A 20,729-nucleotide genomic window follows, 5' to 3' on the forward strand; every position below is an offset into this window, starting at 1 on the left:
GGACAGGCTAAAGAAAAAGAAAGGAGAAAAAACAGACAAAAGAAAAACGGGGGGGGGGGGGGGAAACAAGCATGGAGGATAAAATTGATTCACAAATAATATTAAATATTGTTTATGATTTTCAATGCTTAAAATGTATAGCTTATGACTTGCATGCCTTTCTTTCAATTTATTTTCCCCTGACTTCATTTGGCACTGTACTGGGAGATTATGCAAGAGCCGTGTCTATGAATTTAATTCTTAAATAAGGTAACCTGAGGAAAGGAAAGGACGGGTAGTAAACACAAAGCCATTTAAAACTCTTCGTAATGTGCCAGCAGCCACAACATTTGGAGAAAGTGGCCGCGGGTTATTTGTTTTAAATGATTGTTTGGAGAACTGGCAGAGAGCCGTGTGACACCTAGCTGGGAAAAAAAACAAAAACTTCTGAGTATTTATTTCTATATTCAAAAGAAAGAAAAACTGGTACTTTATTTGAAGGGGTGTGCATAAGATTGACATGGCACCATCATAAATATGACATAATAACACCCGTTATGAACATGAAGGAGTCTTTATGAATGTTTATGATTGTTGTCATGCAGTGTCATTTGGTAAATAATGACACTTTTAATGCAAATTTGGCACTTTTAATTGAGTTTTAGTGCAACTTTTAAAGCAACTTTGCATTAAAAGTGTCATTATTTACCAAATGACACTTCATAACACCAGTCATAAAGATTCATAAAGACTCTTTCATGTTCATAACATCTATGTCACATCATTTATGACGATGTTTTTTTTTGTTTTTTTTTATCCACAAGAAATAACGTGTGCTTACATTTTATTATATTTGTTCTACGGAGGAAGAAAGGGTTCGAGTGTCTGCCGTTGTTTTAACTCTGGTTAAAACAACATCAGGTTTCACTCAGCAAAACACATCAAATGACAGAAAACCTAATGGCCATGCCACCGTTTTCCGTTTCCTTTTCCTCGCTGACCTGTGGGTGGCAAATGTTAATTCTGTGTAATTGAGCTGGGTTTTTTTGGGGGGGGCAACTAATTGACTTCTGCAAACGTCTCTCTTCCTGATCAGACCAAAGTAATTTTGTGACCACCAAAAACAGCAGGAGTTCTTGTTAGGTACCCTTAATAATTAATGCGCTCATTTAAATTTACTGATTTAATCACTTCCTGACAGGATTTCCTCTTTAGTTACAAGTGCCGTCCTCAGCAGGACCCTGCAGCAATAATAAATGCTTTCAGAGTACCTCGCTGATGGGACGAAGTGCAGAGGGTGAAACAAGAAAACAGTTCAGTAGAGAGCATGAGAGAGAGGCAACAGCTCAATACAAGATGCAGGTATAACACAGATATATCTGAATGTTATCTACATATTATGTTACTTCTATACAAAAGCACATGCTTTTTGTGCTGCCTTAACATGCAGATATTAAACCTGCTTTTGGATATTATGAAAAATCCATTCATAGCGTATTGTACACTGATCTGATTCATGGGATACTTTGTGACCGTCAGGTTTGACAAATATCCCCCATCAGTCTTTTTCACGAACCCTCTCAGAGAATGCATATAACAAATAAACGCATCAATGTGCCGTAACTTTCTTTATCCGGATAAAAACAAAATACAAGTAACTGTTTTTGGACCAAAGGAGGAGCGTCAACACACGGCTGCAGTTATTACGGCTAGAAATGACTGATCACGTCCAAAATCCAGGCAAAGTGATCCACTCAGACCTGAACATTCAGAGACGCATAAAGGAAGTTAAAAAGTTGGTCTTCTATCACCTGAAGAACATTTCCAGGATTAAAGAACTAATGTTGCAGAGAGATCTAGAAGAACTCATCCATGCGTTAATCTTTAGTCGCCCTGATTGCTACAACAATATATTCATAGATCTGCTTTTAAAAAAAGAAAAAGACAGTTAAAGCTGATCCAGAAAGCTGCTGCTCACATTTCTACTAAAGCTCGCAGCCTAGAGCACATCACCTCAGTTCTGAAGTCCTTCCACTGGCCCATATGTTTAGAGTTTCCTTTGAACAAGACGAATTAGAACATTATCATGTGCCTGAACTTGTCATTGCTTTTCTTTATTGTGCCACTGCAATGCAATGTTTTGCTTGTTTTATGTTTCCATCATGTAAAGAACTTTGAACTGTCATGTTGCTGGAATGTGCTGCGCAAACAGAAATTACTTAGTTTGCAATTTCATAAACATGCCAACAGAGAAACAATGACAAAACTCTGGAAAAGCTGCTGATTTACCTCCTCAGTATTAGTGCCTGTAAAATTTTTTTCATCATTCTTGAGCCAATAAATCTGTGGAAATGCATTTCATGCCCACTTTGAGCCATGGTGTGGAATCCATGAGGCTTTGAGGCATCGTTTGTCCAACGACGGCACGATTTCCCAGCTTCAGATTATGCTAACATGGTACGAAGTAAGAAACTGCTCTTTAATGCCCATTAGCATATCTTTACTAGTGGTGTCAACAGATGACTCCTCAATGATATTCACTATGTTTGCAAGGAATTTTTTCACTTCATTTTTTATAAATAAAAAAAAAGAGGAAAATAAAATAAATATCAAAATGTAGTAAAAACTTGCCAGAAGAACAATGTCTGTTTTGTATATTTCTAAAAAATAAATAAGTGACAAATCCCCCTCCCCCCCAAAAAAAAAAAATTCAATAAATTCTTATCATCTTAATTTGCATTCAGAGTTAATGGACGGAGCACATTAAAGTAGTGCCAGTCTAACTGTTTTACCAGCATCCATTAAAGTGTTGAGGCCATAATAAAAGTTATATGGGTTTGCTCTCCTGGAGTTTAATTCAAGGCTTTAAATTAGGTCTTCCAGCAATGAAGGGATATGACGCAAGACGACACCATAAAAGGACCGAGGGGTCGCGACGAAGAGCAGCGTAGGTAAGCCAAGTAAACACTTTATGCAGGGCAGCTTTTCTCAAACAGGTCTCGTTCTCCCCATCGCTCCCATCACGTTCCTGTAGATGGGGAATCAGAGGAGCTGCTTAAGCAGTGTGCAGCGTTCATGTAAAAAAACTTCCTCTCTTAATGTGTGTGTGCAGCTCTAGCATGCATGCACAGACAAATTTGCATCTGTGAATGCTAATGTGTTTTTGCTCTAAGAAACGCATCCAAAATTAGGTTGGTCTTGTCCTTTGGCCGTGGAGAGAAACTTAACCTTATTTTGTTCCTTTTTAATCACTTTTTAGGTTTCCTCTGGGTAAAATTCTGGCAATAGGCTAAATGTTGCATTAAGCTTTCGACTAAAACGTAAGGTTGTGGAAATGTGACCTGTTGTCTCCTTATACATTTTTTAATGTGGACTTTAGAAACACATTAATATGTGACAAATTTTAATACTTAGCTGCGTTGGGTCATTGCCTAAATTACTATGTATATTCTCTCTATGATTTGGGACATGTGTTTATGTCAAGGCTATACACATTTAGAGTAGCTAAATGTTAGCTACTAACATTTAGTAGCCAACTACTACTAGTAGTTACTACTACTACTAACAATTAGCCTTTTCATTAGGTTAACCAGAAAAAACTATGACAAAGATCTGAAATCAACCAGACCTTAAAAGACATATCTTGATGCTTTTATTTACTCTGTCATTCATAGGAGTTTGACCTCAGGTGTTTTTCTAAAAGGTTTTACAAAATGTTGCCATACAACACATAAAAAAAAAAAAAAAAAAAAAAAAAAAAGACGTAATCCTCGACTCCTCTGGCCGAGAAAAGGTCGACTAAAAGTCGGCCTAAAATTAAACGAAGTACTGGAAAGAATGTCTGCATCCAACTTTACATCATCCTCCATGACCAGGCAATCCTGTAAGTGCTCCCAGTTAGGGTTTAACACAACAGAATGCAATCAGTACTGTGGCAGGTCTTTAAGAACATCAATTTAGCATGTATGTGTTAGATTTATGCTGTTAGATTTGAAAAAGAAAAAAAAAATCATCAAAAGATGCCGTCGAGTCAACCGTGAGATTGTTGTCATCATCAGGATGGAGAAGGAGGGTCATCAAAGTTTTAGCTCTGGAGTCGTTTAAGTTACAGCTATTACACAGAAAATTTGGATTTTAAGGATTGTAACTCAATTTCTGCTAGACTATCACGGGGATACATAAAGGATCCATCCTTTTTCTCTTTTCATCCACTCATCTGCAGCTGTTTTGTTATTTTCAAGTAACAACCCTTTGTTATTCTTATGCAAATCACTGTCAGGTTTAGCATCTACTGAAGAACACTGACGTTACACTAAATCTTCTGACTTTTACGTAGGACCAATATTGAACTCGTGTTATGAAGACAGACTTGGACAAGCCCTAACATGTTGATTTTTAATCCACGGCCACATCCAAAACAAAACACCACAGATTTGGTGCGACTCAAGTCTTAACCCTGACAGTTAAAAGTAATACTTACTTTTCCTAAATGGTATTTTGGTTATCGTAATACAATTCCTCTTGGAAGTAACGAGGCAGAGAGTGATCACTTCATACGACTCTTTAGTCAGACTGTACATTGTTTTCTAAATATGTGTAATTTGGTCTGAAATGGTATCCCAGTCTGGTATCATATAATATGGTACATATGGTTTGGTATGGGGTGTATGACATGGCATAGTTCAACATGCAGAGAAAAGAAATTCAACCTATGTCACCAATCCTGTGCAAAACAAGACACAATCTTGTCCAAAAAACAACCTATGTGAAACAATAAATTGTGCATTCATGAGCCATGGAGAGTGCTATTACAGTAGCTATTGTAGCCAAATTAAAATCTTCCCACCACTGGAGTGCGCCGTTTCCCCTAGTGATCACAGAAGGCTTTAGAAATTTAAAGAAAGCTGGAACAATTTGCTCAGTTGAAGGGCGTTTCAGTATGTAAATATGTAACCAGCGTCATCTTTATTAAAAAAGAAACAGATTATCTGCTGAGTTTGATTACTGTAGATCTGTTAGCAACTACAGTAACTTTGTTAGGAAGAATGGTTGCAGGTGTGTGACATTCTGGATTGTAAATATGTTTTTTAAAATGATTTTAATAACCACGGTTTATGTTTTGAAACATGGTTAATAGTCTTGTGATTATCAGCCTGCACTTAACTGTAAAATTTGTTTTTGCCAAATTAGCAGTTTTTCAAAGTGTCCCCATGTTTGGTTTTTATTAATGCATGTCGACAACAATTTTTGACACTTTTATAACTTTTATTAAACATAGCTTTCCAGTTCAGATACAAATGACTGCTTGTGAAATGCAGAGCTTGAATGCACCAGTTTTCTTACTGTGATGGTCAAACCAAACAATAATACACATTAAATACACTAAAAACACACTTGTTGAAAAATCGTTCGCAATAAATGTTGAGTCACGCCTCCCTCCAGGACTCATTTCATGCGCCATCGATCACTTGATGAACCATCCAGCAGCTCCTTCTTTGGTGGCATTTTCTGTAACTTAGGTCCTCTCTGATTGAATGTTGCTGCTCTTAAGCTGACAAGTGGATCAGCATCTCTCTTTTACTTTATGACGCTTTAAAAAAAATATGATGGAACACATCTGCTTTCCTGCTCCATTAATAACAGAATGGATTGTGGCCTTGTTTCCATCTGACACGATCTCTTTCAATACATTTCTTGAAACTCGCCATTTTGGTTGTGTCACTTGTACAGAACAAGCTTGTTTATAAGTATTCAACTACAAAACTTTCAAGCAGGTGTTAAGTTTCAAAATAACGAGAGATCAGATGTCTATCAGTGCCTCATAGATGTTGCAATGTTTTTCTTCTTGAGATTGTCTTAAAATGACTGATTTTTTGGGCATCTTTTAAAAAGTTGCAAAGTTGACTTTTTTTAAGGTTTATTTTTGCCATGACATTGTCTTACAAAAATTTTAAAATTGCTGCACATAACCTTCCCAAAAAAGACAGGATTTCAATATAACTAATATTTAAAGTGTGATTAAAGTTTTAACAATACAAGTAAAATCATGTCTTGAGGAGTTGTCAAAGAGGAATTCCATGTTGCTCATTCAAGTTGACATGAACTGTGTGCAGTTGGAGCAAATCCTACAAAAACATCACAAAATGGTTATGATTAGAGTTAATGCTACACAAAGTGAGCCTGAGTGATGTAGAAAAGTTACACCAAGCAACTGGGAAAGTGTTAGATGTTTTAGTAAAACAAAATCAAGGAAACGTGACTGTAATGTTTATCATTGTATTCACAACCTACAATATTTATTAGCAATTAGAGCCAAAGGCAAAAGTAGGATCTGCTTTGTGTTTTCTAGATTGTACATACCTCGTGTCAAAGTCTTTCAAGCGGCATCAACATTGTTTAGATCCTGTAGACGCCATAGAAGCTCACCACTAAAAGCTTTAAGGAAAACAATGAATCAATTTCCTGCTGTCCTATTAAGACTTCCTGTTCACTGAAGGTCCTCGTCATTTCTCTGTAAAATCTCCACATTTACTGCAGTAACACCAGTCACATTTACTGCTACAAAAGTTTGCACTAAACAGATGAACAGATTCTACCTCTCAACACAAACACACCCACAGAACGCCACGCTGAGCACCAGCTCCTGCTCTGCAGCAGACGGATTCCCCGTTGGGTAAATTCTGAAGCGAAACCCATCTGTATGTTTAAAATGCATTTGATTTAGGGAATCTAATATGCAAACGCTACCCTCATTAGGAGCAGACGGAAATTTATGCACAAACAAATCTGTCTTGCACAAAACTCAGGTCTTAGAGGAAAAGTGTAAATCATTTGTACAAATGAAACTAAGGCATTAAATGTCACTCAAATGTTCATTTCTCGGTGAGCTCACAAACGCACATGAAATCCTAAATATTTGCACAATCGCATTTACTAAATGGGCTTCATGGTGGTGCGGTTGGTTCTGAAGGTTCTGCAGTCGAATGCCAGCCTGGAGTCTTTCTGTGTGCAGTTTGCATGTTCTCCCTGTGCATCTCTAGATACTCTGGCTTCCTCCCACATCCAAAAACATGACTGCCCAGTCAGGTCATTACTCCAAATCGCCTCTAGGCATGAGTGTGTGCATGGCCTCTGTGTTGCCATGTGACCGGTCCAGCATGTAACCTCGCTTCTTGATCCCTGGAGACTGACGCCAGTCTCCTTGTGATCCTGCTACGGCAAACAAGTATAGACAATTGATGGAAGGGTGGATATTTATACATCTGAATTTGTGTTTTGATGAGGTTTGAATGTCAGGTTAAAACATTTTGAGAAAAATCTTGTGTGAAGTTCATAAACACGCTTTCATTATTAAACTAAAGTAAATTATATATTAAGTAACAGGAGTACCGCTATTGCGGTTTTTTCTCACTGATCGCTGATTGATTATCGATCTTTAAAAAGCCTATAAAGCCGATTCCGATTTTTCCTGATAACAATTTTGTTGTCTGAAATGTCGCTAAGTATAGCAAGAAAGTTGGCAGGAATTGGGTGACTATTGATAACTACAAATGTGCAGACATGACCCGGTGGGCCGGTGTGTCCGTCAAACGTCTCTCACATGAGAGCAGAAGGACAGTTGGTGGTTGATTTTTATACCTTTGCTGAGGTAGATAAGACAATAATAATAATCAATTTTACTTAAAAAATACCTTAATATCTTCAATTGAAATCTCAAGGGGCTCAGAGATCGGCTTCACATCTAAGTATCGGCTGATCACAGATCCCCCAAAATTCAGAAAATCAGCGCTGGTATATCGGTTGGCCGATAATATCAGCGTACTCCTAATAAATATTATAATTTCTTCAATAAGACTAAACAGATTGTAGTCCAGATAAAAAAAAACTCAAAGTGCAACTGAAACATCACATCGAACAGTACAAAGTGTTAACTCTGGCTGACCAAACTGTTCACCGAGACGATAATTTGACGTCCTAATTTCGCCCGTGAATGTTACTGATATGAGTGAGGCAGCAGAGTCTCTGCCATTACTCTGCTCCCTCCTGGGGGCTCATCTTCCAGAGAGAAGGTCTAAGAGCATGGATTGGCCTTGGGCTTCTCATCTCAGTTTTATTGCTCTCCTCCTTTCATCCCTCTGTTCGCTCTCTTCCTCTCTGTTGCTGTCAGCTCGTTAAAGTGAGTGAGAACCTGTCATCTTTGTCTTCTGAATGGCCGACCATAAAGATGATGAGTGAACTTGGGAGTTTTGAAGCCGTACCCTTTCACCCGCCTTGGTGATGATGTCCCGGGATTAGAGGCAGTGAATTGGCGTCTGGATGACGCTGGTTATCTAAAACTGTGCCATATAAATGGAGGGGTAATTTTGTAACATTACTTCCACCCCTCTCCCCCAATTTCTCCAACAGTAATGTGCAACATACGAGGTTCTGTGATACTTTTAAGAAGCAAAAACGGAGAAAACAGAAGAACACTGAGCTTTTGATGATAATGGGACAAAGTAGGATTTGAAAAAAAAGTCATTTGTATTACATTTGTGTGTTTGTTTTGATTATTTATTGTAAAAATAGACTTTTGTAGAGACTTTCATCTTGAAAATTCTCACTTTCCATCTTCTCATCTAGCATGTTCACACACTCTTTCTTGCTTAGTCATTCTCTTTCTTCAATGATCCTTTTAAAAAATATATTACCTTTTACTCTCCCTTTACAACTCATGAACCTGATGCCATTTGAAATTAATGAATCACCCAATGACATTTCATCTTCTTTTGAGTTCAGGTTTACCTTCGTCGCTTCATTATCTTTGTCGTCTCACTCCAATTATGCTGCCTTTTATCTTGGTCAAATCTCACACGTCATTTCAAAGGTATGTTACTGATGTAGCTCAGCAGCGTCTAATCAGACTGAAGTTGAGGGAAGTAAAGGCCTGAGGGGCTCAGTAGCATTTATTTACAGATCCTGAATTTGTAGTCAGAAGTTTGCATACGCCAATCCTAGTCCTGGATGTTGCAATAAGGTCAGGCTCTTAAAAGGTGCATTTGAGTCATTTCAAAACATAAAACGTGGTTTGAAAAACGTGGAAGCCGGACTCATCCTTTCAACTAATGTTATTTTAATGCATAAGCCAAAAAAGCTGATGCTCTGCAAGAACACAAAATCTTACCAAATATATATATTTTTTTGTCTAGTTTCTAGAGCAAATATCTTAGCACACTTAAAGTAAGCAAGCGATATTAAAAACCTCTCATGAAATACTCTGCCAATGGAACTAGTACGTTTTCAAACCTAACTATTGTTGCGCAACAACGTTTTACGTCATTTACTCCACTCGTTCCCAAGAACTTTGATTAAGCAAGATAGACTCAATTGTTCTTAGAGTTTTCACTTTTCCTGGCTTTTATATTCTTTGGCCAACTTTTGCTGTTCTTAAATGTGCAGCATAAATAAAAGTATAAATCTGACACTGACATCCATCGATTTTCTATATTCTTACAGGCAGATTGTTGCCCGTGTTCAGTCGTTTGGAGAGAGGGAAGCTTCACACCACGGCTCCCGGTCAAGCACAAGACAGAGAAACAACCATGACACAAACAAACATTACTCCTAAAGGCAATTTAGATGCCAATATGCAAACTTATACACAGAAGCCTCTGCTTGGATTACAGAAAAACCACGATAACCAATTCTTGTTTTAAAACGTCATTCAAATGGTTTTGTATTCAAAATCCCAAAATGTGTACGACATTCACCCCGCTGATTAGCTCACAGTATGCAAACTTCTGACTGGCACTGTAAAGTCAAAATCCATCTTCTGCTGCTCTTAAAACGCTTACGGTTGCTGCAAGGCTTCAACTCGAGGATACGTTTAATTAAATACTGCTTTAATTGAATTTAGCTTCCATTCGTCCTCACTAACCACTAACATGGCATCGCTATAGCAGCTGAACAGTTGAATGTCAGCTAAAATTGTTTTCTGATTATAGTGCGCGTAGTGAGAACTTGCAAAGTCAGATTTCATTTATTTCTCTATTACGCTCGGTGTAATTGTAAATTCGCATCAATGCAAGCCCCCCACTCCCCTCTCTCCAGAGGAACAAATGATGTACATAACGGTCGTAGTTAGCGGTGATCATAATTTCAGCCGATTTCAGCCTGTTGTCGTTTTGCTGTCTGAGACCCACAGAAACACAAAGTGGTTTTATTCTGGCTCATCCAAGCAACAAAGATAAAACTCGTCTTCCAGCTTTAAAACTTTACGACGACAAATAAGTTTACATAGACATCCGGAAGTTACTCGTACACTCATGAATATATAAATGATGTTTTCACCACTTGTTCACATGTGCAGATCAGACGACTCCATTCATTCTCCACCAGTGATCTGTTGGAAATGAATAAAATCAGCCTGAATCCACAAAACATGTTGTCTGTTTGCTGTCAGGTTGCGTCGTGGTAATGTTGGGTCATGGTCTGTTGTTGGTAAAACCGCTTAGTAATTAAGTAAACACTTATGTGTTTGTCACATGTAATACCACAGAGATAATCCCGATCTCTTTGTTAAATGTCCTTCCTCTGTTTAAAGATGTTCACAGACTGATAATCCTCAATGGAATATTTAATAAGCAGCAGAAAACACTTCAGGAAGCTTCTGTTGCTACTTCAGACTGCGTGGCTCTGTTTCAATATTTACAAAAAAGTGTCTCTGTTACAGTTTATGGCGTTACTTTATTAAAAGGGATACTGTCGGGTGGTCATTTTCCATGGTCTGCAGCTGCATGATATTAAGTGTATTAGAGCGTGTTTTGTCAGAAAACATATTTTTAAAAGGAAATTAGGAATAAAACCGCAACAGACGAATTGTTACTCATAAGATCAACCAAGCTACATTTGCAGACATACTGTTGCCATAGAGATATAGCTATAAACCATTTTTGTTAGGCTTGTTAATTTTTATACATTTACCAACAGACTGCATCATAAAATGTTGCTTGGTGACAGATTTAAATGGGGATAATTTTGCACTTGTGGATTTAATGAAATCATAAGCTTGAAATGCACCAAGTTGTCCAGCTGTGTAATGAATCATTATATTGATTATTACTTAGAAGGAGAGAAAAAAACTTCTCAGAAAGGAAAAATGCTTGAAAATGTAAACATTTTTAATTTATGCATCACTAAAACCACACCTGGATTTTCAAATTAGTACATTATTGGAGTTTTTTTTTTTTTTTTCCAGACGTCTGAAAACATTAATGTGCTTCAAGAATTTGTTTTCCATCAAAATCAAAAATGTCCAGTTGATGGTCGCACTGTTGAGGGTGAGCAACAAAACAAGATGGATGTCCACACGATGTTGTTCCGAAGGATATTGGTGGAAAATTAAGTGGAAGGAAAACGATTGCAGAAAAAGTTGCAGAGACAACAAGGACAACAGCAGCCATGAGTAGGCCAAGCAAGTCAGAGAGAAGAGTTTAAGAAAAATCCTCAATGTGTGGACTTAAGTCAGAGTACTGAACTAAACCACAGTTAAAGTCAGATGAAAACAAATGTACCATTTCATTTGGAAGTATGAAGCTACAGAATCCAATATGCGAGGAGGATTAGTGAAGGTTTGTCACCTGCGTTCGATCAAATTTAAAGTCGGAAGAGCCATCTGGGATGATATTTTAGAGCTTTCATGCTGATAACCTTCAAGACGGTAACACCATTTTCCTCTGGAAGTTGGCACTTCCTAGGCAGCATTCAGCTTCTATGCGCCACAATTCTGGAACAAACTTCCAGAAAACTGCAAAACTGCTGAAACATCAAGCCTTAAAACCCACCTGCTTAGAGTTGCCCCTGATTAGCAGTCAGTGGAACATTGATCGGCACATTTGATGTGTGTTTGCTTGATGACTTTGATGGTGGCATTTGACAAAATGTAATGTTTACTGCTGGTTTCATAATTGATGACCGTACGATGTTTTCATGGTGTAAAGCACTTTGAACTGCTTTCTCGCTGGAATCTGCTACACAAATAAACCCGACTCACACTGCCAAATTGCGGTTTGTAATTACCACAATTAAGGAAAGAAGGAACTTGACAAAGTACTGAGCGCATACTGTACAGTTGGTACTGTTCAACGGTCTGACATTTGTAAATAAAACTCCCCCCTTCATGGTGCAACAGTATAAATGATTGAAATACACCTCTGTCTTATTGGGTTTTACTTTTGGACTCGAGTTACCAACATTGTTTTTTTTTTAGGTTATGTTCAAACTTATTGAGATGCTCCTGTATTTGTTTCAGCACAGGAATAAAGGAACGATCCCAGCCGTCCTGTTAGCTGACTTGCAATTGATCGTCCAATTAAATCATTCTAAGCAACGACACAAACAGAGAAAAGTTATTTTTTGTGAAGGAGACAGTAATATTAAATAATATTTTTTTTCTTTTCTGCTCCGTCTGAAGTCCTGAATAATACACTCTCCAACATGACTAAATAATATCCCCCAAGGTCAGAACAACAGTTCACCATTTTTCCCTGCAAACCTAGAAACATTTAAAACTGTGTGGATTTTACATAAAAATGCAGAAGGTCCAAGCTCGCCTCAAACCATGTGGTGAGTTTTAAACACAACCAGGGCTGACAGTTTGCAGTGGGCTGCGAAAGCGCTGGAATACGTTGGCAGTAATGATTGAGTGTCAGAAACATTCGTGCCTTCTGCTGAAGCAGACATCTGTGCTAGGAAAAAAAAATGAATCTGAAAACTGTGCAGACCAAAAAGCCTGAGGTTGGAAAATATAATTTTTTTTTTTTTCAAATGGGAAAGATGAAGCAGCTCTGATTTTGTACAAACCTTTTTCTTATTTATTACTCTCCATCTTTAACCTCTGAGCATTTTTGTCCATAAAAAGGCTTTTTGGGTTTTGTATAGTTTACCAATGCAATATTAATATGATCCCTTTTTTAATATTCATTAAAAGAAAGACGAAGCTCGTCTTGGGTGTGCTGCTCATGCCAGAGTGATTAATGCATGCACACTGGCTACGATTGAAGTGCAGGATGCCGTCCCACATCAGTGCATGACCAAGCAAATAAGCACCACGAGGTGGTGGTGTGGTTGTGTTTGTTGTGAAAACGCACAAAACCCAAGAATAAGTAAGAGATGAAGTAAAATATGACTGAACCACATCAAAGAACACGGAGAAATGAACTGCAGTAGATAATAATAACAGAATGAACACAAAATTAAACCAAAACCCAATCACCCATTGATCAGGACAAATAACAGAAATCACTACAAGCTGTATTGATCAACATCGTTGCTGCGATGTCAAAACCTTCACTGACGAGAAAACAGTCAAAACAAAAAGATTGTTTTATTCATGTAGGGAAATGTATGAGTAACTCTGAACAGAAATATTGCCGTAATGTTTACATAGAGGAACATTTGAAGTGGCTCTTCATCTGAACAGCTAAAATTAATAAAAACGAGGGAATTTTGTTCTACAAGTGAGCCTTTCTAAATTGTATTGTAATATTTTGAATATCTCCATAGCTGTTTGAGTGTTAGTTGCTTAAGACGTGTGGATATACAGACCATATAACAGAAACTACATGTCTTATCAGCATTTCCAGCATTTCATCTTTCGAAGCCTCGCAGAGCCCCGAGATCACAGGCATGTTGCTGATTAATGTGGAAAGAAAATGATGCTCATTCATCTTTCGCCCCGTCTTATTCTCCCCTCCCTTACTTTATTAATGGCTGTAATCAACCCCAAATAAATAATTTCTGTGCTTAGCACATGAATCTTGCTTTCCTACCTGTGGCAAAGTCATAAGTTGAACTGGAACATGCTTTGTGGTGCAGTTTCCACCATTGTCTCAGGTGTTTCTCTTCTCTACCATTTCAAACCTCTGTCCTCGTTTGTTTTTTGGTTTTTTTAGTGGTCTAAAAAACACCTTAAGGTGACATGAAGGGTTGGTGTGGAGCAGCGGAGGGCCTGCTCTGCTCTTTGGCAGGTAAAAACACGTCAAATCATGCAGTGACCCTCTTGTTTCCTGCTGTTGCATCATTGACATGCTGGCTGTTGTTCACTTTGAAAAGGCCAAAACGACATTTCTTTTGCCTTCTTTTTTTTTTCTCAAGGTGTGAAGGCCCTGTGTCTTTATGAGTCATGTGTTTTTTATTTTTTGTCTTTCACTGGGATGTTTTCATGCATCAGTCTTTGTTTAATTTGGTTGTGTTGATTTGTTTTTTTAAGTTTTGGTTTCTGCGAGAAGCGCCTGCTGCGCTCTTTTGCAGGGCTGCCTCTTTATGTTTGCCTCTTTGCTTTCGAAAGTCTAATTTCCAGAGCTGCGTTCGTTTCATCACCAGCCACCTTAGTAAAGATGGTGGTACGCAAATGTTGCTTGTTGTTTTGTCCGGTCCCTATTAGTTGGATCAAGCTCTGTTTTTGTGTTTCGCTCAGATTTCTTTAACAACAATCTAGCTTAACTTTTGGAGAAAAGTTTTTGGACTTCAGAGGAAATTGGCTTGGACATTAAATGTTATGGTATATTTTTCATCCCTAGAAGAAAATATAATCAGTCTTATATTAAATTTTGCATAACGTTATGCAAGTTAAGTAGGGGTGATGATGGCTCTTGAGGTAGGAGTTTGTCCTGTAACTCATGGGTTGCTGGTTTGAACCTCCGTTTTTATTTTGTAGCATGTGAATTACGATAGACTGAACAAAATTATTTTAGCTCAACACTCTTTTGGGATCATTTGTATTTTTTAATCTGACCTTGTGTGCGCTTTTAATTATTTTTTTTGTGTGTGTGGTTTCGGGAACTGATGGTCTAACGGGACAACTCCCCTATTTCCCCGCTGTCTGATCGTGACATTTTCACTAAGAAAAACTGTCACCATGGCAGGACAGTATAAAATGAGCCATATGACCTGGAATAAAGACCAAAAGAAGCTATTTTTTCTCCTTCACCAATCATAACCAGGAGGAAGATCTGTCAATCGTGCTTGTGTATGCGCTCCTCAATATGCTAAAGGCAAGGAAACAACTTAACTTTACAGAAAAACTATTTATCCGCCGTCATCGGTGGCTGAAGTGTCATTTATGTCAGAAGTGGTAAACTAGCCTAGCAGAGAGCAGGGGGAAGGGTCTGAGCAACGTGTATACAGGCATGACTGAGAGCGCCAAGACCATCCTCATGGCTCCAATTGGTTGTTTCTGTTTCAAATTATGCTGTCAGAACATACGGACAAATCTTTAAAAAAATCTGTTAAAAAAATAAACAACTAATAATCATTAAATTAAAAAGTTACATACTGTACCTTTAAGAGTAGTAAAAGACTCAGATTGGTATCTGGGAGCATAATCCTAATCTGGACATTCTTAGATTGTAGATTATAATTTATGTATGGAATATGATTGAATGAGGACAGAAACTGTATTAGTGAAATTAGACATAACACATTCGGTATTCTAATAAATTATTGCTATGTAAGCTGGATGTCCATGTTTGGCCATTTTCTTTTTTTTTTTAAAGAAAAACACAGACTGCTGAGGGAATTGGGCAGCAGTCACACCGTGCCTCCTCTCCTTTGGTATTCACCACCAATGTACAAAAGCAAGCACTTGCGGGCATTTCATCTATCCGTGCTACTAATTGAAATGGTCCAGTATCTCTTGTACAAGCTAAAGAAAGTTGGTCCTCTGGTGGGTTTCAAGTCATGAATGCTAATAAGGTGGAACTTCTCTCTCCTCCGAGCGCGTGAGGTTTTCCGGGGAGGAGAAATCGCCGTCTTTCTTTGAGGATTTTTTTGAACTTCCCTTTGAGAGCGTCGATGGCGAATGGAGAACATGTGCGGTTCCTCCTGTCTTTCAGTGCGTTTGTGTTAATTCTGGTGCTGAGTCAGCACAAGAGCAACAGGGAAAAGGGGGGGAAAGCAGCGGGATGAGATCAAGAAGCCAAGGGGATTTCTGGTGCCTGAAAGATGAAACTCCACAAGAGGATTCATCTTGTCCTATTTTATACAGTCAGCCAGTTACTGAAATTTTCCACAGCGCTTAGGTTTGACGATGTTTGCACATTGCAGCTCGCTATTGATGAAACAGTTTCTTGCGTGCCTGGTTTTGACTGAAATGCAGGCTGAAGTGCGGCTATGCGAGTGCATAAGTTTTGCTTATGTTAAAACAGTTAAAACAGAATCTCAATAAGCCACAACTAGTGAAACACGGTCGACTGAAGCTGACTGCCAGGCCCAATACTTTTAAAAAACAGACTAGCTCTAGTGTCTGCAGAGGAAGCACATAATGCTTAAGGCACACACACAAGAGCTGGAATACTTTTCTTGCAGAGAGAAGAGGCTTTAGCGAGTAGTGAGCTATAAGGGACTTCAAACCTTGGGAAAGAGAAATACTATATACAGTGTCTGGCCTGCCGATGGTAATAGAGCGGCTATTCATGGTTTTTCATGTTTACATCAAAATGAAAATTTCGGTTCCGGAAACAGAAAACACCATTCATGTCACCTGGCTGTCAAACTGTTATTGTAGCTTTCCTTTTCTGCGAGATTTGATGTTTATGTGTGGCCAACAGCTACAGTCTGGTTTGAGCAAAGATATGTTTTACTACAAAACAACAACAACAAACAAAACAAACATCTGTTTGAGGGCATTTTTGACATGATTATTTAGTTTATAATGATTTCTCCAACGTGTTCAGTGAGTCAAGTTTTGAAAATGTACAGCGAGTCACATCAGAACCTTAAATCTAAAAGTGTTTCGGTGAAGCAGAGAACCTTATGTCCAAAAGAGCGAAATACACACGTGTTGTTTCTAGAAATGGCAATCCGGACTACGGGGTCACGGATGCTTTGCAAAACAGTCATTGATCAGGGTTTACCAATTCACATTAGCCCTCTTGTCACGTCTAAAGCTCAAAAATATTTGGATCTACTTTTTTTTGTTCAGAAAATGTTAAGACTTAAACTTGGGAAGGAGATTTCCCTGCACTGGTCAGAAGTCAAAGCAAAAATGAAAATGCCGACGAGGAAAATTCCCAAAGTTAAAGATACTTACATCAACACAAGTTTGCATTTTTGATGCGAAAATGTGCAACAACTACACATTTTTGCATAACGTAACAAATGTGATGACATGATACATTAAAAAGATGTAGCAAGGTCACTAAAATAAGTTTAATACACCATAGACTAGTGAAGCTTGCCTTGAAAGCATGATTTTATAAAAAGAAAAAAAAGTGAGCTGGATAGCTAATGACAATAGATAGCTTCACTGTCAAAATGGAGGGGAAAGCATTTAACTTTCAACTAGAAGAATACTTTAAATTTTAATGTTTTAACAAAACAAAAAAAACAGGTGGGCTGAACCTCATTTAAAGGGAAAACAGCATGTGTGGAGTGTGTGTGTGTGACAAGTGTGTCTTACCCACGGTGAGCTGACCAGTCAGTTGTCCCTGATCATTTCTAGCGTTGACCGTCACGTTTCTGTCTGACTGGAGAATCAGTGGACTGTCCTGTAGAGGGCAGGAGAGAGAGGAAAGAGGAACATCTAAATATTTACTGCCTTTACTGAAACAAGGCAGTACAGCTTCCATTAAAACGTAGGTAAAAAGTTAATTAAGCACAATGAAACATGATGTCTGCCTGGCACACATAAATAGTTGCTAAAAAGCTTCTCCTCGGACACGTTTCACAGTTTAACATGCAGTAAAATCCCCATTCTAACTATACGCCATTATAAGGAGATTTAAAAACACGTGTATATTTTGTCCTGAGGCCTAAATTACCACAAGAACATTTAATAACTGTGTTTAAACCCATTCATTAATTTGTATGTACAGCAATGTTTGAATTATTAAACACTTGATTCCACATGTAGAGAGAGAAATTGCCAAAGGCATCATTTTTTTGGGAAACAAAACCCCCGTCAATATCTTCCAGAAGGAAGTACAAAACTCTGAGTGATCAACACCCCATAAACGTGACAAGCTAATAATCGAGCACATTTTTTCTGCTCAGGTTCCTTTCACTCTTCATTACATGAGATATAAACTATTACAGTCAAGTCTCAGTCTTTTAAGTCTTTTGTTATTTTGTTTCAAACTCCAGTCACCATCTTTACTCGAAGGTCCCACTGCAAGATTTGAGGATCACTAAAATGAAATGACATATCAATTGTTGCTCTGTAAAAATTCCATCTAAACTTTGCCTATTTAATATGGATAAGACATCCACATATTCAGTGGGAATCTGGATTGGTGTCATTTTATTTCAACTTTGTGCTCAAGTAATTCCTTAAATTACTTGAGGAATCATTTACCAGTGATTGATGACCGTTGGTAAATAGTGCTAAGTGGTACCTGGAAATCTTTATCAGACTATTACATTTTTATTTCACCAGATTCTAAGAGAGAAACTTTGACAGAAAGTTCATCTGAACTGAGAATTTCTGGGCTACTCGTACAAAAATCAGGCTGAATCGAGTTTGTGTTGCAGATTGGAAGAGCAAACGACTGACCGAACTTTACCAAGGCAAAGGATTCAATGTTCTGTAAGGTCTTTTATTTGTGTACCAAATAAATTACCTTGAAATTTCTCTTTAAAAAAGACTACTACTACTGCTGCCTGAAAGTTGAAAAGAGTCGCCTTTTTACAAGCTTTATGTAACCTTGTATGTATGAATCCATTTCCAACCCAAATCCCCTAACAAATAATGCAACAACTCTCAACTTTTTAAGAAAGGCCAGGAAAAAAAATCAAAAATATTTGCCCATATTGGGGCAAAAATAACTTGAAATTCAGAAAATTAGGCTTATGGTTAAAATATACTGTATAAAAACATTTTACCTCTTTACCATTTGATGGTGAAGCTCGACATTAATTTTAGCCAGGGCGAAGCAAACTTTCTCCTTAAGTATTTTCTCCGTTTCTTCTTTTCTTTGGATACTGCAATCACTTCAGTCGATATCTAATTACTTTGTAAAACAAACGGCGTTTGAAATTGTAGCCACTGCCCCCCGTTCACACCTGATTCCCTCTGTTCTGCAAACCCAACAAACTTGGGAACCAGTCTGCATTATTATTTTTTTTAAAAGTGTGTCCACAAAAAAGCCATTCGCTTTAAACCTAAATGAGATAACAGCAGCCAAGACTTTAACCTCCACTCTTCTCCACGCTGATTGAGCCCGTTTTAGTTTCATGAACTACGGTCCAAAAGCTGTGCGGGTTCGCTGTCCCTTCTTGGTGCGTCCGTCTACTTGAAGGTTTTTGTTTCGTTTTCTCCCGTTTCGTTGTGTCTGACATATTTTTTTTTTCTTTTTCATTATATTTCTCTTCTCTCCCCCCTCCTCGTTTTCCTTTTTTTAAATTACTTATTTGTTTTGACTGCATAAAATGAGCAGCTCACAGGTGACCCAATTTCCCTCTTGATTTCCCCGTACTAATATCTCGCCGGATTCCCGTCTGAATTTTAAACGAGAATAGTGTTCAATTTGAAAACTCGTTGATCCGTTGAAATTGAGAAATCCTTACTTTCCCATCCTCTTCACTTTCCCTTTTCTCATACTTAGTGATGCTGTTTTACTACGGATGAATATTTATTATTTTGCAGCCTGCTTATGCTTTTTTGTTTTAAATGTCAAACCTGTCTGGACTCTATTTTGGAGCGTCGTGGGGCGGGGGGAGGGACTTCTGCGACAAGGGTCAAAAATGCAAAAAATGAACTGCTTGGCAAGTATATTGTGCACATGTGAGTTTGAAACGCAAAAACAAAACCAAAAAACACAAGATGCAAATAAGCATTGACCACTAAAAGTCCAAAGGTGTGAAAGAAGTCCTGCCTGTGCGTTTATACACACACATTTGACAAAAATGAAACTATCGTGTAAAACCGTCATTGTCTTTTTAAAACTGCATGTTTCCAGTAGTGGTGTGTTGTCCTTCCAGTTTGTTAAAATTGACTCCACAAATTCCTGCTCTGTGTGCATGAACAGACCTGAAGCCACATTTGTCCATTTGTTACACATTTGACATGCGCCAAATGTGTAACATGTGGATGACAAATCATACTTTATTGAGTAATAACTAGCTTATGGGTTGGAGTTACCAAAAAAAAAAAAAAAAAAAAGAGTTACATCGATTGTTTTTTTTATCTCCTACAAACTGTACAATCTACCGAATACAAATCATTTCCATTGGACGATAAAACTGTATAAACGTTTTACACTGCAAAAACAAAAATACAAAATATTTGCACTAGTTTCTAGTGCAAATATCTTAGTACACTTCAATAAGACAAAACCAACTCACAAGTAACTTTTCAGCACCATATAGGAGCTTGTTGAGTGAATAATCCCTTAATGTTGATGACAATGAACTTGCTCCACTGACAGATTATTTCACTTAGTTGGGAAAAATGTCTTGCTGTACTAATTGTGTTGTGACTGGGTGGAAAAAAAAAAAGAGCCGCAGCAGGAGCCTCCTGCAGTCTGCACCGCCTCGTTTTCCCTCGTACAGGAACGAAGCCAAAATAACAGAACTAACGCCTTTGATTTGCAAAACTGGAGATTTTGTTGGCTGATGTGCTGAAACAATCATGGTTTAATTAAACAGAAACACCAAAGTTATAGAGCTTCAAAAGTGATTGAGCATACAGTTAGAATATGCTGCCCAATGAGGCCTGTTTGTCAGATTAAAAGCATCTTTTGAAAATGACAATCCTTAAGTCGATATCCAACATA

At 37.9% G+C, this 20,729-nt stretch overlaps 1 protein-coding gene and 1 long non-coding RNA gene across 2 annotated transcripts in view; both read right to left on the reverse strand.

Annotated features, from left to right (window-relative positions):
* The window catches only part of LOC106936238 (zeta-sarcoglycan-like), an 87,295-nt gene extending 69,789 nt beyond the window's left edge, over positions 1–17,506 (reverse strand). The window contains exons 1-2 of the mRNA XM_015017099.1: positions 17,417–17,506; positions 13,262–13,303 (exon numbers count right to left, since the gene is read on the reverse strand). Of these exons, the coding sequence (XP_014872585.1) occupies positions 13,262–13,283 (22 nt within the window). The 5' untranslated portion in view covers positions 13,284–13,303; positions 17,417–17,506. The remainder of the gene's footprint in view (positions 1–13,261; positions 13,304–17,416) is intronic.
* On the reverse strand, positions 5,884–6,415 carry LOC106936240 (uncharacterized). Its single transcript, XR_001422085.1, has 2 exons — positions 6,340–6,415; positions 5,884–6,104 (listed from the first exon to the last, which is right to left on the reverse strand). It is a non-coding gene; the product is annotated as an uncharacterized LOC106936240 (long non-coding RNA).
* Positions 17,507–20,729: the final 3,223 nt, after the last annotated feature.

Source organism: Poecilia latipinna, unplaced genomic scaffold (assembly GCF_001443285.1).
Source record: "Poecilia latipinna isolate Pla-1442-1.1 unplaced genomic scaffold, P_latipinna-1.0 Scaffold2103, whole genome shotgun sequence".
Classification (NCBI taxonomy): Eukaryota; Metazoa; Chordata; class Actinopteri; order Cyprinodontiformes; family Poeciliidae; genus Poecilia; species Poecilia latipinna.